This window comes from Mustela putorius, unplaced genomic scaffold, assembly GCF_011764305.1.
Source record: "Mustela putorius furo isolate JIRA1106 unplaced genomic scaffold, ASM1176430v1.1 tig00003871_pilon_pilon_pilon, whole genome shotgun sequence".
Classification (NCBI taxonomy): domain Eukaryota; kingdom Metazoa; phylum Chordata; class Mammalia; order Carnivora; family Mustelidae; genus Mustela; species Mustela putorius.
Window position 1 is genome coordinate 12,882,537 of NW_025422023.1, and position 26,627 is coordinate 12,909,163.

Sequence of the window (26,627 nt, forward strand, 5' to 3'; positions counted from 1 at the left end):
GTCAGTCGTGCTGTGGTTTCACTCCGTTTAGACACTGCTCAGCTCCTGCCCCAGAAACATCTCCCATCTCCGGCCTCTCCGCCCTCCCGTGGAAGCCACGGCTCGCCCCTGCGGTCGCCACCTGTTCGGGCGGAACCCGCGGAGCGCGCACCTACGCCCCGGACCCCTTCCCTCCTCGGCTCACCCTTTCCTGCTGAGCGCCCAGCGTTCCCTCGCCCAGGCCGGGCTTGCAACTTTCCTCGCAGCCTGGCGCTCGCCCCACTTGGCTGGCCCTCAAGAGACGCCGCTTCCCTCGGCGCTCCGGCTCCCGAGCTTCCCGCCGAGGGGCCAAGCGGCCTCACCCGCGGCCCCGCGCTGCGAGGGCGGCAAGGCAGGCGCACGCGCGCCCCCCGCCCCCTGCGCCCCTCCCCGCGGGCGGCGCAGCTCCCCCTGCAGCACCTCCCCTCGAGGGGAGGGAGCCAGAGGGGGCTCCCGGCGTCGCGCCGCAGACCTGCCCCGGCTGCGCGCCGCGCCGCTCTCTTCCGACAGCAGCTGCAGTCGCGGCGGCGCCCGCACTCCTCCCGGAGCCCAGGAGACGAGCGCCTCTCTCCTCCGCGCCCAGCACCCCCAACCTGTTCCCCGCGCGCCGTGGCGCTGCCGCCCGCGATTCGCCGCCCGACATGGATTTCCTCCTGGCGCTGGTGCTCGGCTCCTCGCTCTACCTGCAGGCGGCCGCCGAGTTCGACGTGAGGTGAGTGGGGCCACCGGGCGCCCTCTTCTTCTAGCGCTAATTTCGCGCTCGCGGTGCTGGGGTCCCCTCTTCCCGCCGGGTTGCGCGGCCATCTGGCCGTCGGTGGGAGGAGAGCCGTCGAACTGCTCTCGCAACCTGCGGCCGTCCCAGGCTGGGGAGGGCGCCCCCCTGAGAGTCCGGGAGCCCAGCCGCGCCTCCGGCTCGGGGACTGGGGCCAGGGGAGGAGTGGGAAGGCTCCTGGAGCCCCGCACCTCGGCTGGGAGGGCGCGGGCTAGCCTCGTAAGCCCAGGTGATGCCCAGGACCCCGCCGGCCAGGAAGCTCTCGCGTGGGATGTAGACGGCTCTTTGAGCCGCGCAACTTCAGGTGGCGGGGCCAAAGCCGGGCTGGACGCTGTCGGGGCCGCTCACACAAAGGGCGGGGGCGTAGGGGCGATGGGGCTTCCCGGGAGGACCCGTCTGCCTCCGCACTTGGTTTTCTTGAGGGAAGAGGACTTAAAATAAGGACTGGGGCGGGGTGAGGAGCGCCCCGTGTGTGTTTGTGTACGGCTACGCACGCACACACAGCTCCGGGACCTGGGGCGAGCCTGGCTGCGGCGTGCTCTGACAGGTTCCAACAACCCGGGCTCCGTCGCCGCTGTCACTCAGCCGCTCCTCTGGCGGCGGCGCGCGGCGCGCTCTGCCCCGCCGCGGGATCCGCTCGGGCGACTGTGTGTGTGTCTGTTTGTGTGTGTCTGTGGGTCAGGAGGGCGTGCTCGCTTACCCCACCTCCGTGCAATTAGAGACCAGACCCGCCCCGAGCGCCGATCGCTGCTGCTCGCGCGGAACCAGGCTGGAGCAGCCGGGGGAGATTTTAACCCGGGTCACGCCGCCATCCAGGCTTCCTCTTTCAGAGAACACCCCTCCACCCCCGCTCTGACCCCGCCACGTATTTCTCTGCGCCTCCCTAAAGACAGCCGCACCTGTTTCACTTGTAATCGTGGAACGAATCAGTTCCGCGATTGATTAGCTTTCTTGTACCTGGAGGCGAACTGGAACCGGGGGAGCCAGCGGAGCGTTGAGGAGGAAAAGCGCAATCGCTTGTTTACCACCTGGTCGGAGGAAATCCAGAGTTCGGGGTTATTTTGTACTTTGGGCTTGAGGGCATAGGAGGAGAGAAAAGAACCAGGAATTGGAAAGATTAGGAGTGTTTTGAGAAAATTTGGGGAGCGGCCAGAGGCTGGTTTATTTTATTAAAGCAATTCTTTGCTCAGAGTCGGGTATGTTGTGCATTTCTGGCACACACATTTGCAATAGGAAATATATCACATGGTTATGCACAAGATTTTAAGGTAGCTTTAATTTTAAAACAGCCAATTAAAACATTGACCCTCTGGGGGCAGAAAGTCAGGTGTGAATATAAACAAAGAAAAGGTTCACCAAATAAGGTGTGAAAGTGGATTCTGGTGGATAAATTGGTTATATACTGAAATTGAATACTTTTAGCCCTTATTTACATGAGTGAGGAAGATAACATGAATTGTTGATGCAGAAAAGTTTCAAACCCCAAGGACACTTGAGATGTTAGCTACCCTTTAAACTCTTCTTGGTTTTATTTATACTGTTTTATTTTTTTCTGGGAACATTTTCTACCCAAGAGTCTTGCAGAGAGGTCTGAGTCATTTGATTTTGAGGACGCTCCCATCTTTCTGCCCTTTTCTAAGGCAGAAATAAAAGGCAGAATTTTTTTTTTCTTTTGGCTTTGACATGTCCTATTATTTAATACTTTTCAGTTTATGATAAATCAGTCAGAACTGGTTTTCCCCCAAGTAACAGGTGTGGGTCTTTGAGGAATCTGTTTTATTTCAAGCTTCAGAAGCCACCCTGTGAGTGTCAGCCTTGAGAATTCTTGGTTTTAGCTGGTGCTTTTTCCATTTAAGAAAGGGTCTTCCGCTCCCTTTCCCCCTACTCCTGTGTGTAGTGTGTGTGTTTAACTTTCTGAAATTTGGAATTAGATCACAGCAGAACTATTTTCGTGAATATGTTTTATCCTTAAATTTCTGCAGGCATGAAGGAGTTCATCAAAAATTGTGGGGTGTGACTTTAATTAAAAAAAAATAATAACAGGAAAATATTTTTTAATTTCAAAGGTGTCTTTATTTATTTTGAATCTTTTTGTTTGGTAGGTGGCCCAGGCAAATAGTGTCTTCAGTTGGCCTGTGTCGTTATGGTGGGAGAATTGACTGCTGCTGGGGCTGGGCCCGCCGGTCCTGGGGACAGTGTCAGCGTGAGTATCATCCCCCAGGGACTTTCCACCTGAGAGGTGCGGCTTTCCACCATCATACATGGCTTCACTCTGCACATCACTGGGCTCATTACTGAGCAAGACTTGGTGGTGTGGTTCCCACATTTCTTGCCCCTTCTCAACCTGAGGCAACAGTCCTAAATTGCCTGCTTTGTTATTCAGAGAACCACCTATGATGCTTATTGTAGCATTTGTCCCCAGTACTTCCAGCTCCTCTTTTCTCATCAGACCTTTTCTGTGCTCCAGACTCTGAGATGGGGGTGAGATAATTAGTCTAGACTGTATTTACACTAAACAGACTCTGAACCTTATAGCACTAATAAAATCCTTACCATACCTGTTGTGGAAAGTGGCCTATTTGTAAACCTTTTTATTTTATTTTTTTGAAGTCAGATTGTATTGACTGTGTTCTAAATGGACCACCCACCATAATAAGTAACACCTGTGAAAAAGCATTATTTTTAAGTTCTAGAAGTAATCATGTAATAAGGGCCAAATCAGAACACTGATATTTACCTTTTCCATGGATATTTTAATGGTAGAAATCAGAGCCACAACTTGGAAGTTTGAGAAATTTGTTCTTTGCAACTTTATCTGGATCTCAAAACTATATTCCACTTCCCCTATGAGAAAATCTGCAATTATCGAGTGAATTTCTGGGGCATTGTGCTAGGTTGGTGTGTTTGGTGAGATGATGGGAACGAAGTTGGATTCCTTAGATCCCAGTGTTTCATTGTTCGTGAGAAAGGAGCTTAGAGTAATAGAAAAGTAGAAAGGTGGGTTGAAGAAGGCTGGAGCTGGACAGGGCAGAGCTTGCCTTAGAGACATGTTAATGGTGGGAGCAACTGGGTAGATTTAAGTTTAGGAAAGCTAAGAATTCCCACAGCTGGTTTCATCTTTGAGAATTGTGCACGTCTATCCCTCCTTTGAGGAGGAGGGAGAGTAATGGTCATGGGTTGACATCCCTCATTGGATACGGAACAGGAAAGCGGATTAATGTTTGTCTTTTACCTGCAAGCCACTGGGCCAGACTTTTGCACGGTTGGGCCATTGACCCTTTTTATAAGGGGAGATGATGGTAACTCTAGTTTCCAGTAAAACAAAAGAATTAGGCAAAGCGACTGTGCCCTACTGGTTAATTGTTTTTAAGGGAAGATGGTCCAAAAGAAGAACGGTACCTGGTGGAGTTGTCTTCTGCCCATTACACAGGGTGTTGGAAGTATTCACACAGCTGGAGGCCACCAGGGTAGGGAGGGGTATTTGAAGAGCAATCAGGCTTTGACAATCAAAGGGTGAAGAGAGGACCCTTCTCTTGGCCCAACACACACACACACTGTTCCCACATTTAAACAAATGAGTAGTTTCTTTGCAGGAATGGAGATAATTTCCTCTTTTGCTGCCTTAATTGGCAGGGTACTCCCAAAATGAAGGTTGGAGTGCTTTCGGGTGTGTACAGTACCCCAGGCCTACCTAGGACAAAGCTGTTTTGGCAGAAGGCCCTGAGCACAGTTGGAGCACACCTTCTCTGGAGGCAGAGTGCCAGAGCATTCGGCAGGGGCAGGGGTGCAGGGGTGTAGGAGTATGTACACACTCTGCCAGATGCACTCTAAGAATGCCAAGGAGAAAATTCCTCTGTCTCTGAGAGGTTCATCAACTGTGGAATTCCCCAGAAACAACCTCTCTGAGCTGTTCTGTCTTTTTACATGTAATTAAATTTTCTCTGGTATACACCAGCTGGGTGATTCTGAATTTGAATGAGTGTAAAGACCTTTCCAAGTTACAGTGGCTTACTGAATTGAAATATTCAAGTAAGTTCCTAGCAAACTAGCTTTCCCAGCAAAGATGAGACACTGTTTTATTATTTTCTATATCTTTGTTTTGCTTCTAACAGAATGCAAAGTGGTGAAGTGTAATATTTGATTGTATTTATCTTTTCTTTCTTTGTATTCCTTTGTATTCCTTGAGAATCTGAGGAAGCTGTAACAATGACAAGTCATTGATTGGTGATGTTATAAAAACGTCTAAGATGATCTTGCATAAATCAGAGTTTATCTCAACTTAGATTTGGTGAAAAGTTTGAGAGGAAACATAATGGAGGGGAAAGTGGACTTTAGCTACACTGCCTGGGTTTAAATTTCAGTTTTACCCCTTTTAGCTGTGTGACCTTGAGCAAGTCATTCAACTTCTCTGTGCTTTATTTTCCTCATCTCTGAAATGGATATAAAATAGTATAATACCTCATAGAACCGTAAATGAGGTGTAAATGGGTTATTCATAAAGCACTTAATGCTGTTCCTGGCACAGAGTAAATGTTATGTATATGTTTGATGAAAGTAAAGAAATATAAAGAAATACTGCTTTTGAAAGAGTGCTCTGGAATGGGGCATACCCATGCTATCAGATTCTTTGTTTTCTAGGCATGATAAATGTATTTTTGTATTTTACTGCCAAAATAAAAACAATGATTCCAAGACTCTCCATGTACAATAAAATAAAATGCTTTTAAATTAGTAAAAGCAAGGTGGATCATTACCATTAATATTATAAATGGCAGAGTTGTAAAAACAAGTTCAAAGATGGATGTTTACTTGTGTTTTTTTGTTTTTGTTTTTTCCAGAATCTCAGATGGTCCAAATGTCTCCCATCAGCTTAGAGCTCCCCTGTCTTTGTTTTGCTATAAACAGGTAGAGGAATGTAGGGGCCAGAGGTCAGCTCAAAGTAGGAAGAACACCAAACAGAGGCTTGCTGGGGACAAACAGAAAGCTCCTGATTAGTTTTTAAAGGAAGCTTTTATGAAATTGAAACTTCTGTCCCTCCATTTATTCAAGGAAAAAATGCTCGCTGTTCATTAACTCTTATACCTGGTAATGGACTACCTACAAAGGTTCCAAAGAGCTTCTGGGAAATTTAAGGTGAAAATTGTTTTTGTCTTTCCGACCCTCAGATCATTTCAGAGTTCTTACCCATGAGGAGCATTCTCCTTCCCTCAGCAAAGGTTTGGTTCTTGTTTTTTCCCAATGATTCACTTAGGAATTTTCCTTCAGACTAGCTCAGCAAAGCAAAAGTAAGCTATGTCCACCTGGACACAGAAGCTCCCACTTTATCCCTTAGAAGATGTGTAAGTCGGGGAGGCCATACCCTCATTATATATATTTTTTTATTATATCTCATATTCTAGTGCCATGACCCTTTGGTGTTTAATCCATTTGGCCCAGCATATATAAGATGTTTTGACTCTCTTGCTGTGAGACAAGCAGATGTATTGACATAGAACATGCTTGCTACTCCCCTTTCCATGGCCTTGTTTGGGGTCACTTGACTTTGCATACAGCTCGGATTGCTCAGCCCCCACTCTTGGTCACGGTGTCCAGCCACAAGCCGCATTCAGCCGGACTTCTCGTCCTTCCCTCTGGGACTGAGGAAGGAAGGATGCTACCCAGACATGCATAGGAGCTATCTTCTGCTTCCTGCCTGTGCCACCTGACATTCTATCCCACCGTTCCTCCCCGGTTGCAAAAAGCAGGACCTAGTCAGGTTGTGTTTTCATAGTTTTTAGAGGTCATACCCTTACCTTCTTTCTATCCTTTGATTCTTTGTTTTATATTCTTTTTTTTTTTTTAAAGTTTTTATTTAGATTCCGGTTAGTTAACATAAGGTGTAATGTTAGTTTCAGGTACATAGTATAATGATTCAGCACTTCCATACATCACCTGGTGCTTTTCACAAGTGTCCTCCTTACTCTCCATTCCCTATTTCACCCATCCCCCCACCCACCTTCATTCTGACGCATAAATCGGTCCCTATGCATTGAGAATTCAAAACTTGATTTTCCAGTTGTCTTGAGCTTTATCTTTATCAACTATTGATGTGGCTCTTTGTGGTAAAGTGAGATTTTCTTAAGCACGAACACTGATAGTCACAGATTTACAACCCACTGCATCTTAATTACTCAGATTGTCACAAAGTACTTGTTTCTTGTTCTGTAATTATTCTATTCCTTCACTTTCCCATCATATTAATGATACATTTCACTTTAATGATTTTAACAATTTCTCCTACCAAGTGGAGATCTCTGTAAAAAACGATTTCTCAAGGTTTGTGTATTTTATTTTAAAAAACAACTGTGTATGCTGTGGAACTCTTAACTAAAAGCATTAGATAGTTTGGGACACGTGAGTGTCATTAATGTTTATACCTGTTAACTATTTAAAGAGCTTCCCTAATATAGAAGGAGTATCGAGGATCTATATATTGTATTTCTATATGGTGATTTTTCTGTTTACTTGACTTACAGATTTGGCTGTGTATGTGGCTATGACAGTAGTGTTTCTGTGGAAGGCACTATTTAGAGGTGTGAAGAAAAATTAAAAATACAAGTTCCAGGTTTTAACAAAGCTATTTTCTGAGTTCTTTGACTATCAGTAAGCAGTTTGTGGTTTCTGAAGGAAATATGTGAATTAGGGTGATTTTGTATCATTTTTCCTTAAAACCAGGCAAAATGCAGATGTTCTGGTATATTTTTCTGAAAAATTTGGAAAGATGTAAAACCTGTATCTGGAGTTTGACTTTTCTTTATTAGTTCTAAACCTCTTACCCCGTCCCTGAGGTTAGTAAAGGCTATAACTGTACAACTGTCAGGGAAAGTGAAACTTTTGAATTCTTATCAATGTTAAATAAATGTATAGGTTAGTGCAACAGGGGACGGAGAAGCAGTAATTTATTCTGAAACTGTTTTGAAGTCGTTAAATAATTTTGCTGGATAATATATAATACTGGCTCAGGAATGTGGACCTTTGAAAGACAGAGCAAATTGTTAAATTTCTGTATTTCAAATGAAAAGATTATTAGTTTAAGCAGAGATTTTGATTCTGTAAATGAAACATTTAAATTTCACGTTTTATTCATTACTTGTATCTGGGTCCAAAAAATAGTGAAAATGGAACGTGATTTATTAATTTTTGCTCCCTATACTGGTTTCCTGTTCCTAGTCACAAAATTGTATAAATTGTACCTTTCTTTAATTATTTAAATTTTGAACACTTTCTTTAAAATAATCTAGAGTAAATGAGAAATATTGGAATTGGCTTTGAAGACCATAGGGTTTCCCTCACAGAGAGATTATACCTAGTAAATGCCTTTCCATTTTGAGGCAGCAACTATGATGACCTCCATTGAATGTGGTTTTGCATTTTATAATTAATCTCCCTTAGACCCATACATACCTAGTCCAGGAATAACTGGGGGTCTCAGGTAGGCTGTACTGCCCAGAGCCATGTTGTAGAAGGCCAGCAGGTCCTGGGGTCACCTTAATGAGGCTGAGCACAGTTCACTGCCTTAATGTCATTTTAGCTTCCTTCTCTATTTTGAGTGGTGGTAATGCAGATTCTGGTTTTTTTTTTTTCTTTGTTTTTTCCCCAGGTAGGAATAAAAGCAAGGCAGTGGGCACTCCTATAACTACTTTTAGCACTCCTATAACTACTTTTAGCACTACCTGCTCCAAGTCCTGAGGAAGTGAAGTTTTTGATTAAGATTATTCAACTACCTCTTTCTGTGAAAAGCTTATTTAAGAACACCATGTACTTTCGGTAACTTCAAGTGGTCTTGGAATGTAGATTCCAAACTAAAATCGGTGTCGAAGAAGTTTGACCTTTTCAAACAGATAGTTTTGAGTATGTGTAGTGTTGAAAGTTAAGTTTCACAGAAATTACTTAGTTCCTTCGTCTTTTCTCCTATTGGAATTTATCTTTATTTATGTAATGCTCTTAAAATATACTCCTTTTCTACCATCGTCTCTTAATATTAATCTGGGGGGGTCTTAGCCCTTATGGATTAGAAACGTTGGTACTTCCTAAGCTGGGAGGTTAGGTCACGGAAAGGGAAACAACTCGAGTTGCTGCAAGGTCTGCTGCTACATCTGACTTCAGATCCTGGCCTCAGAGATGTCTGCCATGGAAAGTGAAGGAATACAGGTGTACTCATTGCTACCAAGCAGGCACTTCTGGCCCCAGAAGCAACATTGTATTTCTACTTGAAAACTTTCCCATAAGCTTCAAAATACATGGGTGTGTTTTTCCTCCTTTAGTCTCTGTTATAGCAAAGGTAATAGACAGCATTTTTGAAGAGTGCTTTTTATCTGTAGAGTTCAGGTTATATGCATTTTGAGTCTATTTTACTCAACTGCATGCTTTTAAAGCAATCGTCCGGTGATGCTGAATGATTGCATGCAGCATCTCTTAGTGAGTAATGGAAGATACTCACCGTGTGGGAGATGAAAGGGAAGGAGAGGAGGGTTCTCATGGCCTCATCCTCGGTGCTCCCCCTCCTTCCTCAGCACCACACACATAGTTTCAGCCCTTTCCCACCAACTTGATGCAGGTTTAAAATTTTTTTCCCATCAATCCTTTAAAAATACTTACTTTGTGAGAAAAAAATGCATTTATTTCCTCAAGTATCCCTCTTCAGAACAATGAACATTATCAGCTTTTTTTGTACCTTTCAGAAAGGTTTTATATATTTATGGGCAGATTTCTCTCTCTTCTCTACCCCATCTCTTTTACAAAAATGAAAGTATACTGTATACATTGTTCTGTAATTGCTCCTTTTCCTTAACAGTGTGTCTTGGAAAGCTTTATTTATCATCAGTACATGAGGAGCCTGCTTTTTTAACGGATGTATAGTATTCCATTGCATGGCTATATCATAATTTATTAATCAGTTTCTTATTGATGGACATTTGTGTTGATCCTAATCTTTTACTAATACAAACAATTCTAAAATAAGTAACCTTGAAATATACAATGGAGAAATATTGTTTTGAATGTGTGCTAGTATTTCTACAAGGTAACTTTTTATGTGCGATCAAATGGTATATACGTTTGTGGTTTTGACCAACTGGCCAAGTGGTTTCTTATTTGGTAGTGAATAGTTATGGAAAAGACTGGACTGGAGTGCTGACTTAAAGCTCTGGCAATTCCATATCCAGAATCTGATCTGTTGCTTAATTCTAGGATACTCTGATCCCTCCTGTTTCTCCCAAAAGCCTCTCTGGTAGGTCAGTGAAGGACCTTTGTCCTCCTTTTTCTTCTGTTTCCTCTGGGAACAGAGGCAGCTGGCTCATACTGGGAAGATGGAATGTGGTTTGTCCATTTGCCAGGATTTCTACCTGGCATCCTGACAATTGGCTGTGTATTTTTTTATGGATATGAAGTCCTTTTTGCTTGTAAGAAGGATTTACACATTCTTTAAAGAATTGCTTAATTCATTGACCTTTTATTTATAGGTCAGTCATAATTTTTATCACTTTGTATAGAGGATTTTCTTTTTTATTATTAGGGAGGATTATGTAGAATTTTGGTGTCTGAATAAAGTTTTTTGGGAGACCTGTTATAAAAAGATTTTCAGGAAACATTAAAATATTGTTGTGTCAAAATACTTTAATAAAATGACTTTAAGACAATCAAGGCATAACATTTCCATTAGTGATTCTAATCTTTATCTTAATTATGTCTTAAAATCATTTTGCTTAACAAAATAAATGCATGACTAAGTGAAAAATTAAAAGACTTGAAGAGAGAGAGAGAAGGTAGTGAAGGTAAGTCTTTCTAACTTCCGTTTCCCTGACACCTAATTCCAATCCCTGGAACGGTTTCTTACTGCTTTTTGCGGAGATTTGTAAGCATTTGCAACTTATTCTTGTTTATAAGTTGGTAGCATAAAGTAAGAACTATTCTGTGTTTTCTTTTTTCATGTATCACATTTTAGATATCAGTCCTTATCAGTTCATGTAAACCTGACTCATTCTTTTATTATTTTTTTTAAAGATTTTATTTATTTGACAGAGATCACAAGCAGGCAGAGAGGCAGGCAGAGAGAGAGAGGGGCGGGGGGAAGCAGGCTCCTTGCTGAGCAGAGACCCCGATGCGGGACTTGATCCCAGGACCCTGAGACCAGGGCCTGAGCCAAAGGCTGAGGCTTAACCCACTGAGCCATCCAGGCGCCCCTGACTCATTCTTTTAAATGGCTGTATAATACCTCACCAGATGTAAATACCTAATTAATTTAAAAATTCTTATTTGTGCATATTTAGGTGATTTTCAGCATTTTGGTTTTATGAAATGTGCTGTAGTCAATATCTTTGCATATTCATCATCACTGTTATATACATTTGGATGTGGGAGATTTATAGGGACATTCTATTTTTATGGAAGTACAGTAATTGGAGAACTCATTTCATTTTTATAAACCATCTTCTATAAAATTTGTCACTTAAAGGAGATTAAATCATGGATAATATTTACACAGTGGAAACCTTCTGTTCAGCCACATTTTATTTTTGATTCCCTGAGAAGATAGTTTAAAAGAGAAATAGAATTTGTTCCTTTGTTTCTTTTTGTTTATCTTCTACTTTGTTTGGGGGAGGATATGAAGTGGCTGTCAGGAATGCATGCAATAAAATAGGAAAACAGAATTAACGAGGGCTGGGGGAGGGGAAAAAAAAGAGACAATAAAAGGTAAGCTGGCAGGAGGAGAGTTATTGACATGTAGATATGTCAGGCATAGGATCCTAACTATGTCTTGTAATGTCGCTCTTAGCTTCTGGTAGCCAACAGAAAAAGAAAAAAGTGTTACTGCTCATATAATTCATGATGTTTGTTAGGGGAAAATCAGACCAGTTATTTGGGGGAAATTATGGCTTTTCCCACATGTAGTTCTGAAAGAAGACTTTCATGTGGTCCTTAACAGAGTGGGATTGAATGGTGGAGGGGAAGGGGCCATAGCAACATTTGTCATGAATCCAGTGGTGGTTGTACAAAGCTGTTTCCTAGAAGATGCTCTGATCTAAGATGAGGCCCCCCTACTCTAACAGTGCAGTTCATGGAAGTTTAAGAAGCATTATCCGCACATTAGCTTTCTGATATTTCTGCTCAATCCAGCTCAGAATAGCTGTGATTCATGAACTCTTTAGGGCTTAATGGACAATTCCAGGTTAGAAAAGGCAGTTTTAAGTTAGGATCCCTAACAACATCCTGAAGTTTGCTGTATTATTAAAGTCTAGCCCATACCTCCCCCCCGCCACACGCTTTATATTTCCTTCCTTTCGTGTATTTTAAACATCAGTCAACACTTGGTACAGTGCGTATCCAAAGTCGTCGTGATTGGAGTGTAGGTAGATATCTCCTGTGATCCAGTATAAGGAGGTTCTGTCAATAAATCAGTGGGAGAATTTTTTAATATCGATCTTGTATGAGTTAACTTTTGTATTCATTGGTATCAGTATAAAAGTTCATCACAATTTTGCTATGGTCTTATTCATCTCTAAGCAAATTATGGCTTGGAATAAGAGATAAGGCATAAAGATTGCCTCTAGGCATCATTTACCCTACTTGAGCTGTTCCATGAAATAGGGCCAGTGAACCCCAAAACAACAAACTCCTTGATCAGTGCTCATTTCCCCCAAAGCTCTGGATTGTTACAGATATGCAGAGGAGCCCAAATGACCCTTAGTTGTTATCCCAGTTTCCCTGGATCTCATGAAGGACTGCTTTAAATAAGCCTCTTAGGCCTGAATAGACTCAAAGCAGAATCTGTGGTAGGTATTCTTCATGTTCCTAACCAGCCTCAAATTTAGCTCCTTTTCGCTGGGGTGTGAGGAAGCACTGGTTCTCCTGCAGTCATGAAGCCCCAGGGTCAATGGAACCTGAAACAGTGATAGACACATGTCCTTAGAGAGCCTGTCTCTCAAAGCAAGATAGCTCAGTGTGTGTCTTGAGAGGACACTAATCCAGGAAGTACCCCATTTCCTTGGGAGAAGCAGAGAAAGAAAGCAGAGGCTTTAAATGTCTCTTCTCAGAGATCTGTACCACCCCGGGAATCGAACCGGTTTGAGAATTGTTATCCTGTGTCAGTCAACCTCGAAGGGAGCTAAGGAGTTTACATTTTAGAGCCAAAACCTTCTATTCTGTCATGGGAACAAATACATAATCCGTTATCAAAGATAATAGAATACAGCCAAAATAATTTGGCTTGAAAAAATTTCAAAATGATATCAGTCACTACAACCATAGAAAAACGTTAGTAGCATAGCCTATTGTGATTCACAGTGCATTCTTGGAAATCTACCAGGACGAATTAGTTGCAAAATGTACACCCAGTTACTAAAAATTGATGTGTTACAAAGTATAGAGTTCAGTTAAATAATATCAAATTAAATACATTTTATGTTTGTTTTTTTTTTTTTCTTAAAGAGAGATCACAAGTAGAGAGGCAGGCAGAGAGAGAGAGGGGGAAGCAGGCTCCCCGCTGAGCAGAGAGCCCCATGTGGGGCTCGATCCCAGGACCCTGAGATCATGACCTGAGCCGAAGGCAGAGGCTTAACCCACTGAGCCACCCAGGTGCCCCATAAATTTTATGTTTTAATGCTATAAAGGTTTTCAGCTTTCTGATATCATCATTTAATTAATAGTAGTGCATAATTAAAGATATAATTGTGGTCATAATAGAATTTTCTAATAAGATTACTAATAAAGCCAGCATAAAAGAATACATTAAAGCCTTAATCGGATAAAATGTTATGTGTGGTAAAATAGTGCCAGATATCTGTGTTCATTCCATATTCTTTCATAGATTCTCTCAATAATTTTACTTCTAACTTAGTCTAATAATAAACAATGTGAAGTGAACTTGTTATTGTCATTATGCAAGGAAAAAGATATGAATAGGCAAGGCAATTTCTTGGCTTTAGAATACAGTAGACTTTGAAGAAAAAAACCTTTTTTATTTATATATTCATTATAAATTTAAAAATTTATAATTTATTAGATGGGGCGCCTGGGTGGCTCAGTGGGTTAAGCCGCTGCCTTCGGCTCAGGTCATGATCTCAGGGTCCTGGGATCGAGTCCCGCATCGGGCTCTCTGCTCAGCAGGGAGCCTGCTTCCTCCTCTCTCTCTCTGCTTGCCTCTCTGCCTACTTGTAATCTCTCTGTCAAATAAATAAATAAAATCTTAAAAAAAAATTTTATAATTTATTAGAGACCCTCATTTTCCACCATACCCTGACTAAAGGCTAGAGAGACATCCTTGCTTATGTACTAGATGTACGGGGAGAGGCAGTTTGAGACTAAGGATTTGCCATCAGTTATTTGCATGTGGATAACCTAGAGTCAATTAAATTTTAAAATGGAACACTTCATTTGGTCAGTATCTTTTTAACCATTCTGTAGATTACTGATAATAAATTCTCCAGAGCTGACACGTTTTCCTATTGTAACATCATCCTATCACAAGGTTGGGGTTGCCTTTTATAGATAGTATTGATTTATGGTCAGATTTTAGGAAATATGTCATCATGGATTAAATTTACACTGGTATACACAAAGGAAGAAACAATTGGAAATTTCTCGATTTATGCTTACCTTTTCAAAAATTATGTTGTTTTTCAAAAATATTTGCCTTATTTTCATAGATTAGGGTTCTCAAACTCAGTTTCTAGGAGAGATCCCTAAATGGTCAAAGGTATGTGTTGCGACATTTACAGAAACTAGTTCCACAGATAGACTATCCAAATATAAGCTTCCTGCCACCCAAAATATTTTTCTAAAGCCTTTGGTACTCTTTCATTTCAACATTAAGATTTGTAAGTGCTTAATAATTACCTGCCAAATGTTTGCATGCCAACAAATAGCAAATAGAAGAAACACAAATTGCAGTTTACACTTAGCTGTATGTATATATATATATATATATATATATATATATATATATATATATTTTAACATGCATGGGTATTTATAGCTGATTTTATATCATACACATTTACTATGGTAATAGTTTCTACTGGATAAACTGTCCCATATCCGTATGATTACATAAATACTTCATGGTGTTTCACATAGATAATGGTGGTTCAAAGTCCTTTGTCCCTTGGATTTTTATTTTTACTTATTTATTTCTGGATTGAGTTTTAAAGTCATCAGTGAATTAAATGTTCATCATATCTTGGTATCTATGGGCAGGAATTAAGACATTCCCATATATAGACATTCCCAACTAATGCAGAATTATTTTTTTTTGGAAACTATTTGGGGAATTGGGGGAAAACTATAAAGAAATGATTTGTAGATATGTTCTGTTCTCTAATCTTCTTTTGGATTCTGATGAATTCTATAGCTCTAATACTTAAAAAGTAGTGGTCTGAAAGTTAGGATTATCCAAAATACTTAAAATGCTATTCATGGGATCTCTTGTCCTGGATCTTGGTGTCTTAAATATCTGGCATGGGGGAGTTGTCTATGAATAGAGTTTCCTGGGCTAGTATAAATTTTTTGACAATGAGAAATACAGCGTGAAATTCAAGGTTGGGGTGTAGAGAAATTTTTAGAGCTACTACTTTTCCTAGCTGCAGATTATGGTTGGGAGGTAGGAGGACAGGGTCAGGCAGGACCTTTCCCTTTCATGCATGTACCTGGCGTTTGTCTCCTGTGAAAATGTGCATATGTCAGGCTGTGCTCTTTGCTTAAGAGGCATGTGTGACTCCTATCTGGAGCATGTGGTAATTTTATCTGTCCTATTAGTCTGGGGTATTTCATTATTTCCTTTTCAAAGGTTGTGCTTGGCCTAACATTTGGGCATTTTATAATTAAATTTACAGTAAACTATATTCTAGCAGATAGGCATACCTGTGGATAATAGATGGGGCCAGTTCCTTAGGGCTTTCTTAGCCCTCATTTTTTTAAATGTCCAATTTCAATTCTGAAAACCTGTGTTTTGCAGGCTAGGAAAACTAATCTCCAAATGGTTTAGTTTCACCAGATTTACTTAGATAGATTTAATTGAATTATTAGACTTAGTTTCTCACAATTTCATAAAAGCATCAGAGTGCTTGTTATTTTTAACTATGCCTGTTATTGGTTAGAGCCCTCAGCAAAGTGCATGGTATCAGCATTCAGATGAACTGAAATATTGGTTCGGGGCAGGTCACAGGAGAGAGGTCTAAACTCCTAAACTATGAGTGGCTTTGCTGTCAGAGTCGCATATGTTTACTACTATGGCTGTTTACAGTGGCTGTAATATCAGGAGATGATGGGACAGATTTTTCTACATTATTTGCTACTAATGAATCTTATTTTAGCACTTCTTCCAATGGAGTTTATACCATAAAAAATACATGTAGGGTATTTATTTGGGGGCAGCTTTCACAAAAATTATGGTGACCACTGCCTGTGAAAATTTCCTTATGCATCAATAGAAAATAGACCTCAAAACCTTCTTGGAAATAATCAACTCTGGGTTTAACATTGCTTTGATTTAAAATGCAGTTTTGTATAGTTTTAAAATGCAAATTTAAAAATAGGCGACATGGGCTAAAATTTCATGCTAGAAATCTTATTTAATGGACGCACATATTGATACCATAAAATTTACTAAATCTGTGTGTGTCAAGGCTGATTTATATTAAGTAGGAGAAATGTGACCCAACTTTAAGATATTATAAGACAAAAATAAACTATACAGAACTGTTTGGCTGCTTAGTATTAATGTAACTAGTTAGAAAATAATGATGTTTGCTATTCTTTATTGTTTACCTTTATTTAAAACCATTTAATGTATTTTTCTTGATAAATTAGATTATTCAAAATTGGCAACCAAAGAGTATTAAAGAAACGGTATCCTTTTATATTTTCCCTTTTAATACCTAACCATAACCAGTTTTTCTTAATACATGATCCAGAATGTCATTTGCAATTTATGCTTTGATTTACTTTCAGCTTTTTGCTAAGATTGTACTTGATATATTTCATTATTCTATTTTAAGAAATGTGTTAACATCAAGGTATGGTGAGTTCTTTTAAAATTAACAACATAAATAACAATAGATACAAAACACTAATTTGTTATGAACCTAATCAATGTGGGAAAAAAAAACCTCTAACAAACAGATATATATGTATATATAACAATATGTGGGCCTTGAAAAATACAGAACAATCATTCTGGATCAATAGTTAAATTATTACTTTAATTGAATCAATTTGGTCTTGGACTATTTCTCTTCTGCTATTATCCCAAAGAAGGCTTCATTCACCTAACTTTGATTTATGCAAATAAAAGCACAAATCAAAAATAAAAGTGAATATTTTATGCTTTAAAGAGGGAAGGTGTTAATTCACAGAGAAGTAATAAATCATCTCTTCCCTTACCTCTAGGACCTCTAAGCTGGTCAAACCCTAGCCACGATTAGTATTGTTTCAAGATTCTTCCATTTACTTTCGTTAAACTGGGTTATTTATGTATCTTCAAGTGAAATGGCTGAGCTTTCACGGTAATTCTTGTTGCTATTGACAACCAAAGCAGCCATGCAAGAAGAAAATGCCGTGGAAGGAAAGAAAAAACAAATTTTAACATTTCCTCCCCAAAGTTGGAGAGAAAAGGGAACACAAAGTATGTAAGAAACAGGTAAGTAAAGATCTATCAATTAAAAAACTACCATCCTTGGTTATTAATTGATCCAAAGTTTTAATTTTTTTCAGATATTTTGTCCAACACTCATTTAAATAAAAGGATACTGTCTCTTGGAACCAAAATTAATATTCTGAAAATGAAAAATTGGATTGGAAGGTACAGTGCTGCAAGAGGTCCGAAATACTCTGATTTAGAATTTGGACTATGAAAGAATAGCACAACTTCAATTATTGGTCAATATTTTTGTTACAGAATGTTTTTGAATGACAAAATGGTGACTAAAATATTACTATTTTAAACATGTCCTAGATTTTTTTTTTATTTCAGAAAAGCACTGAGCGTTGAATATGTGTAAGTCTCCGGGAATGTAACAAGTTGCTAAATACCCAAGTCCAGCCTCCTTACAGAGAAAAGATCTGGAATTTCTTTTTTTGGACATTTGTTTTGCAGCTTTCTACGTCTTAAGACAGAGACTAGCCAGGATAAGGTGCCAGCTCAAAGGTTAGATGAACATATTTCTTGAAATAATTTTGGCTAATCTATGTCTTGAAAGGCATAACCTCTAGATAATAACTTTACAGAGCTATCAATAAAACTTAATGTTAGTTGTGTTTTTGAGTTGCCAATTTTGGGGAAAACTATGTTTTTTGGAGATGTGTTTATTCTGTTCATAATTATACAAGTTCATTTCATTTCAGTTATTACATTAAACTTTTCCCTTTCAGTTTATAATTCCTTTCTCCTGTCTTATGAATCTAATAAATTGACCTCCATTCTAACCTAAAGGACAGTTTATATTTTTAATACTTAAGGAAGGAAATTAAAAAAAAAAAAAAAAGTCCACCAAATGAAATTACTAACACCAGCCTATCATTAACCTGAGGGAATTGTATCTCATATTCACTAATTCTTCTTGGAAAAATTCAGGTAAGAAATATTTTTATTGTATGAAATATATAGTCAGACCTATGAGTTTTTATGCTATATTGTCTTGGTACATAGAAGATTCCTTTTTAAAAATATTTTTGGAAGTGAATAATGTCACTTAATGAATCACCCTTATGGCGCTTTAGTGGAAAATTTTGGTGAAATACATGAAATTCTTTTTGATGGAATGGGGGCCGAGAAGACAATGTACTTTAAACTGATAGGTGAAAGATACTGTCACATGTTCTTAAGAGAGGATTTCAATAAAAACATTTGGGGAAAAAATTGATAGTGCTAGAAATAAAAGTTAAGGAATTTCTTTGTTCAGAGACACTTAAAAAAATCTCAGTGTATGTATCTCATAAACTGTTAAGAGTCACAGGATTAATGAGAAGAGATAGGGCTGAGGTTAAGGAGGCAATGCCAAAGAAAAGTACAATCGACTCGAACAAGAGAGGTTTGCACGAGTATGCTTACACATGGATTAAAAGAAAAAATACAGTATAGTACTATAAATGTATTTTCCTTATAATTTTCCCAGTAGCATTTTCTCTAACTTGTTTTATTGTAAGAAAACCGTATATAGTGTATAACATATACTATATAATACATAGAGCATATGCACATATATGTATAATACACAGTATATGACACATATAGCATAAAACTGTTTATGTTATCAGTAAGGCTTTCAATCAACAATAGGCTATTCGTAGTTAAGTTTTGGGGGAATCAAGAGTTACACACAGATTTTTAACTGTAGGCGGGTTGGCACCCCTAATCCCCATGTTGTTCGAGTCAGCTGTAGAATGTGGGCTTTCTCACCAACAGATCCAGGTTCAGAACCTCTTCCTGGGACTTACCAACTGGCCATGAGTGCCTCATGCAGAACAGTTCTTGATAAACGTTTGCTATTATTAGCATGTGGTCAATATATAGAATATATAGAGAGAACAATATATAAAAATATATAGAATACTTTGAATACCACCCTAGTGTTTAATTAGATTCCATCCTAATACTCACGGTATAGCACGTTTTTAAAAACATTTGTTTATATGCCCGTCTTTTTTTCTAAAAAAATATTTATTTTTTTAGATTTTAGTGGAAGAGTGTGGGGGTGGGGGGGGTGCAGAGGGAGAAGAAGAGAGAATCTCAAGCATGCTCTGCTCTGAGCATGAAGCCCAACTTTGGGCTCTATCCCCCAACCCTGAGATCATGACCTGAGCCAAAGTCAAGAGTTGGACACCTACCTGACTGTACCATCCAGGAGCCCCTATATGACCATCTTTTGAAAGTAATCAGTTGGAAGTAGGAGATTTCCCACATTATTCATTTCTAAAATTAAACTTTCATTGAATAGCTATCTATGTTTCTGAACCATTCCTTTCTCACTTCTCTAATAATATCCATTTGCAAACCTCAGAGTAGAGTCTGGTTTTGATTGGCTAACCAAAGGAAAAGGAACTGGAAGGAAGTAGAACATTTAGAGTTGCTGTGGTTTATTCCGCAAACATTTGAGAGCTTACTAGAAGCAAAGAGATAAGTTAGGTGCTGAGAGAGGTACAAAGAGATCCATAGACTCTGTGAGGAGCTAATTTGGTAAGATGATTGTCTCTTATTCCTTCCAGGATTCTAAAGTAGGAAAAAGTGGCAAAGAGTTGAGGTTGCTCCGAGGAAAAGACCCTTCTTGTTGGAGAGGATCAAAGATTTTATGGACTTGGTGGTGTTCAGTTGAGTCCTTCATCGACAGTGTGTGCGTGTGTGTGTGTGTATACACACACTGAGTGCTATTACCTTCATGGTATCTCTGAACTACAGATAACCACTTGCAGATATCATCCCTATAAGATGAAGCTCTAGGCATCCATGTTGTTCACTGTCAGTGTTGAAGGCCCACATATTAGGACAATACTGGGTAAGAGGTGTGTTTTGATCTCAGATACTGCAAAACCATATCTTAGGGAGCAGGATCCCAGCCCAGGAGTGATGGAGTAGTGGTCCAACTAAATCCTGAGGGATAAGTCAGTCAGGTGAAGGGCACCCTGGCCAGACAGAAAAGTGCATTGAAATGTTAGAAGCCAGAGTCAGGGGGTAGATTCTAGGAAGTGTAAGCACCCTACTCTGGTATGGGGTATGTGTTTGAAGGGCATCAGATAAGAGATGCAGTGGAAGAAGTAGCAATGGGCTGACTCATGGAAGGCCTTTGATGTCATCTTAACTAGATCAGCCTTTGTCCCAAAGTTGCAGAGGAACATTGTAATGATGTTAAACAAGGAAATTACATAATCAAATTTATATTTCAGAGGTTGTAAGCTGAGCTAATAGGTCATATCTAGGATACAGGTGAATTTAGTCTCATTCACAGAGATTTTAACATTTCTTGAAATAGTTGCCAATATTTCACAAGAAACATGGATATCAGGGTTTGCTGAAAAATCAGTAATCCTGCATTACTGCAAGGAATCAGTGGACTGGAGGGGCTTAGCAGCTGTCTCGTTTGGAAAAAGCACGTAGGTCATTGCCATGGGGCTCACTTCTTCAGGGCAAATGCCTGGAGCCTGTAGGCACTGAAGGTTATAGGGCTAATTTCTGAAAGTTCTCCTGATTGGCAATTTAGAGAATAGCTTTTTGAGGCTTGAGGCTTGAGGCTATTACAATAAACCTGACAAGTTAGGTTTTATCGTAAGAAGTAGAGGTAAGAACAGAGAAAAGGATAGGGATTCAAAGATACTTTTAAAAAGGGAGGCAGGTCACCTGGGTGGCTTAGTCCTTGAGCTTCTGCCTTCAGCTCAGGTCATGATCCCAGAGTTTTGGGCCCACATCAGGCTCCCTGCTCAGTGGGAAGCTTGCTTCTCCCTCTCCCGCTCCCCCTGCTTGTGTTCCCTCTCTTGCTGTGTCTCTCTGTCAAATAAATAAATAAATAAATAAATAAATAAATAAAAAAGAAAATTAAAAAGGAGGGAGAGAGAAGCAGGCAGCATCAGGACAGTGGTGGGGAGCTTGGGCTTTGCAGACAGCCGCCGCTGGCCGCTGCCACTCAGAAATGTGTTTTTGAGAAACTGACTTCATCTTTCTGAACAATAGCTTCTTTTTGGGAAAATAGAGCTAAGAGCCCCACCTCATAGGGTTTTTATGAGGATCAGATGAGAGAGCACTTGGCTCAGTAATTGGCTCCATGTTAGTTCACATTCAGTAAAATGGTGGCTTTTGGTGATGATGGTGGTTGTGGGAAATGACGAAGATAGAATCAAGGTTGGTGTCCAGGTTCCTGGTGTGTTACTCAGTGACCTAGAGAACATAGAAGAAACTGCAGATGATGACTTCCACATTGGATGTGGTATGTTCTGAGGGCTCTTGAGACTTTGCTGTGGAGGGTGTGGTAGTGGTTGGATTCTGGGTCTGGAGCTCGGGGGTGAAATCTGAGCGGGGCCGAGGCGGTGATTTGATGATCTCTCCAGCACTGTCCTCCTACACAAGGGTTCCCTCCCCAGCTTGTTCAGTCAGCATTGATAAGCATCGCTACTGTGTTATAGAGGATCAACTTTAGACGTGTATGAAGAATGGGGGAGAGGTAAAAACACTATGTTACATATTGGCTGAAGTGTTACCTACTCATTTAAGTTTTGGAAAAAAAAAAAAAAATCCTTTCCAGTTTACCATTTTGCCTGGGAGAAAATCACCCTGTATGAATGATACGTCCTGTTTTCCCCCTTTTGGTTGGATCACTATGACTTCTAATCCTAAGCAAATATTCAACTAAAAGTGAATCATTGTCAGGAATAAGTGACTACACTTATTTTGGAAGTTTGTATTCTTTCTTAACTGAATACACTGAACACCAGCCCTGCCTCAAGTCCTGGCTTAGATGCTACCTTCTCTTCTCTGCCTTCCTTACTTCAGCAGGGAGAGGTTTCCTTTCCTTGCTCTACACTGAGTTACAACATTTGCATAGAGCCTGTCTCGTACTGCCCTACACTGTGGTGACTTATGGATCTATGTTTTTGGTTTTCTCCCAGACTCCCTGGCTCTGTTCCATGAAGCTGTTCACTGTGTCTTCTGCATCTTTGTACCCAGGGCAGTAGCTTCCTCTGCACCCTGTCCAGTTCAGTTCAGCTCAGCACACTTTTGAAGGTGTAAGGACCAGACACTTCTACATACAAGGGACAAAAAGGATAAATAGGATGTAATCTTAATAATCAGATTGTGGTTTTCAGAAAGGACAATTTACTGGGAAAATGAATATATTTAATTTGCCTATCTTATGACCGATGTTATAGTTCATAGATCTTAACTCTTGATTCAGGTTCCCAAAAGAAGCCAATTTACATGCTTGAAGATGCATAAAATATAATCTGTGGCATCTGCTACCAACAGTCCATTGATTGTTCACAGTGATGGATAGACTCCTGATTCTTTGAGGCCAACGACCTCCAGGCTGACACTGCCTTCACTATGAAGGACTATTTTCGGTTATCTAGACCCTGTCACAGTGGACTTCCCTTGTATTTCTAGACCTTCTGCTGCTGCGTCTCTGGATTTGCCTATGTCGCTGGTTCTCGAATGTAAGGCACTTCACCCATCCACGTGGTGAATTGCTCCTCATCCATTAAGATTCAGTTTACATTTCCTCCTATAAGCCTTTCCTGACGTTTTTTCCCTATCCTTGCGTCTTTGCAGAGAAATTCCTTCTCTACTCTCTTAATACTTTGTATGCCTGTCATGTCTATCTTTGCCAAGAGACTGTCTGCTGTTTCAGAGCAGGTACAGTGTTTTAAAGAGCTCAAAGTTGGGGCGCCTGGGTGGCTCAGTCGATTGAGCATCTGACTCTTGATTTCAGTTCAAGTCATGATCTGGGTGTCCTGAGATCGAGCCCTGCACTGGGCTCTGAGCTCAGCGGGAAGTCTGCTTGAGATTCTCTCCCTCTCCCTCTGCTTCCCTGGCTCTGTAAAATAAATAAATCTTAAAAGATAAATAAAGAGCTCAAAGTGTAATGGAACTAGATAAGGAAAATAACTATGTAATAATGATCATATAGCATGATGTGTATATATTTATGTACATATATGTATATAAACATATATAAGTAACTTATGATAGAAGTATGCTTATAAAAGCACTGAGAGGCTTACAGAAAGCACTAAGAAGGGCTTCAAACTCAGAATGAGGGTCTAAAGCAAATCTCTGAGATGGTAACATTTAATCTGAGTAGTACTGAAGCCTGAATGAGTATTAGTCCAGCCGACAATGGAAGGAAGGACATCCCATGGAAAAGCATGGAAGTATCAGAATACGTTGTTTTCTGGGGATTGCAATTGGTTGGTATATATGTGGATGTGATTGCAGAGGAGGCTGGTGGGATCAGCAGGCATCAATTCAGAGCTGTGGTGTCAGCGTTTGAGTCACTAAGATGAGCTAAGTAAACATGCCTATGCGAGGAGTCAGTGACTGAGTGAGAGTAAGGAGGAGAGTGCATAGTCAAGTCACCGGTTTGTGAGGTCCCTCTAATCGTAGATCAGGACTGGTTGCAGTCCACAGTACTGGAGGCTGGGAGGCCACCGCGCCATTACTTACTTAGCCAATCCTTGATCGATGGTCATTTAGGTGGTTACTAAATTTTTGCTTACGCTTCTTCATTAATAAATTTAAGAACAATTAATGAACTAATGTTTTCTTAAAAAACAAAATGAAAACCCAGGAGGCCAAACTGACAAATACCTCATATCCTGTAAATCTCTGCATAGTCACATAGTCATAATCACAAAAGTGATTCCATTTTTTTAATAGTAAATACATGGCTCAACTCATTATAAATATCAGTGGCTCTTTTAAACTTAAGGATTTTGATTGCTGGTGAGAATAGTTACATTAAATTTTGCTGGCCTTCTGTGATGATTGCTCAGTAAGCCTCAAAATTACCGCATCATCTCCTCAGCTAAAATAAATAAAAATAATTTTTAATAAAAACAAATATTCTTCATTATATTCTAATGAATTCTTACATTACAATGTCAGATGTCTTGTAGATTTTTTTGCTCCTTTCTGAAACCCTTTCTGAGTCTCTTAAACTATGTAATTGATCATTTCCTCTTCTGTATCCTTTACATGTGTCTGTTATGAAGACATCTTTGCTTATTTCTGTTTCCTTACTAGACTTACCCTCTTGAGGATGAGGACTTGGCATCTTACTGATTTTTATTCCCTCAGTTCTTAAAACAGTGTCTTAGACACTGCTACTTTTTCCTCTTTGTCGTTCTTATAACGCTCATTATAGCTAGCATTGTATTGAGCCCTTACTGTGAGATGGGTCCTGTCCTAAGTACTTTATTTGGATTTTTCTCTGTTGACATTCCCAACAACTCTATGGCTAAGTTCTATATGCACCCTGTGGGTTTACTATTTCTTTAGTAAAAAAAAAAAAAAAAATTCTGGCTACTTTCTCTGGCTTAACCTATGGTATGCATTTTAGAGCAGAGAGAAGCTGGGTAATCTGCATAGGTCACATATTTCCTAAGTAGTAGAGCTGCGACCCCATGGGTCTCAGCACCTGTATTCTTAAGCCCCTCTCCAGAGTGCATTGATAAGTGAACAGTGGCTCACAAGTTAAGTAATAATATTTATCAAGGTGTGCATATTATTCTACTGGTGTTTTTATAACTTTTTCCCATTTTTGTATTTGAAAATTTTCAAATCCACAGAAAAGTTGAAACTATAGGAACAGTAAACACCCATATACTCTCTATGTATGACTATTAATGCATTGTACATTTTTTTTCTCTCTCTTTCACTGAACCACTTGAAAGTAACTTAGAGACATAATGGCACATAATGCTAAGTATTTCACCATGCATGTCCTGAGAGCAAGGACATTCACCTACATACCACAATATAATTATCATACATAAAAATTTAAACATAGATACAATGATATCATGTAATAAACAATCTATATATAGATTTCCCCGACTATCCCAATAATAATTTTTATGGATTTTTTTCTTTTGTATCCAGAGCCAATCAAAGATCACTTAGTACATCTAGTTGTCATTCCTTCTTGGTCTCCTTTGATTTGGAACAATTCTGCCGCTTTCCTTTACTTTCTCTCTCTCTCTCTCTTTTTTTATTTTTATTTTTTTTTGCTTCTCGACAATGACATTTTTTGAAGAGTCTACATCAGTTGCTTGGTAGAATGTTTCACAGTTGATTCAGGCTAATTTTTTTTTTGCAAGAATATTACAAAGGTGATCATGTATTATGATACTCCCTTTCCACATGGTGTAGTTCTGTTTTTGGTGATGCTAAATTTGATCACTTGATTAATGTTCTGTCCCTTAGATTTTTCCACTGAAAGTCGCCTTCTTTTTATAATGAGGAAGCTGTCAGATGATACATTGAAGCTGTTTGAATATCCTGTTTCCCAACAAACTTCTAACCAGTGAAAGTTTTAAGATCTGTGGAGAATTTTTGCTCAAACTAATTAATTCAATGGCGGTTGTAAAGTCGCCTTTTTCAAGGTCTGTCATTCCTTTTACGTGTTAGGTGTCATTCTTCTGTAAAGAGGAACTCTGTCCTGTTTTAGAATCTCTTTGGATGTATGGGTTCTTTTGTTATTTAATTGTTACCAAATACTGTCCTTATTTTCCCTGGTGCTCAAATTATCCCAAATTTGGCCAGTGGGAACATCCCAGCCAAGCTCCTGTATCCTTTTCACACGTTTCCATCACACTTTGAGTTCATCCCTGCTTTTTGTCACAGCAAAATATTCCAGCCTCCCTGGCTCAGCCCTGATTCCTTTTATTATGGTAGGTATTTAGAAAAAAAAAAATCTGGGGCTAGGTATGCTTATTTTTGCTCTTAACCTACTTAAAAAACAAAAAACAAAACCTACTTCACACTTCCAAATAAATAGTAACCATTTCTTATGTGTTCATAAAGTCTCATTTGGCATTAATCTAAATTCTGCCTTTGTATCCCATTAGAAGCAGAAACATTAAAATTGCAAATAAACTCAAAATGATAGCACTTTCTAGAAGGTTTTCTAAGTGGAAAAAGATAGTGCTTAATTATGTTAAACAGCAGTTGGTATGAAATACAAAGGTGCAGATGCAGGCACTTATTTTCTTTGGTCAACTTCAAGAATTAAGAGTAAGGTAGTGAGGGGTGCCTGGGTGGCTCAGTTGGTTAAGTGTCTGCCTTCGGCTCAGGTCATGATTCCAGGGTCCTAGGATCGAG

The 26,627-nt window shown here is 39.7% G+C and overlaps 1 protein-coding gene across 6 annotated transcripts in view; it reads left to right on the plus strand.

Annotated features, from left to right (window-relative positions):
* Positions 1-516: 516 nt before the first annotated feature.
* Positions 517-26,627, plus strand: part of NPNT (nephronectin) — an 80,028-nt gene continuing 53,917 nt past the window's right edge. For 2 of the 6 annotated variants that reach the window (XM_004748129.3, XM_004748133.3), the window contains exons 1-3: positions 517-730; positions 2,893-2,993; positions 17,919-17,969. In XM_004748129.3, coding sequence (XP_004748186.1) covers positions 660-730; positions 2,893-2,993; positions 17,919-17,969 — 223 coding nt within the window. In that variant the 5' untranslated portion in view covers positions 517-659. Of the gene's footprint in view, positions 731-2,892; positions 2,994-17,918; positions 17,970-19,841; positions 20,314-26,627 lie in introns of those variants that run through there. The other 4 variants (XM_004748132.3, XM_004748134.3, XM_013054024.2 and 1 more) reach the window with 3 other exon arrangements.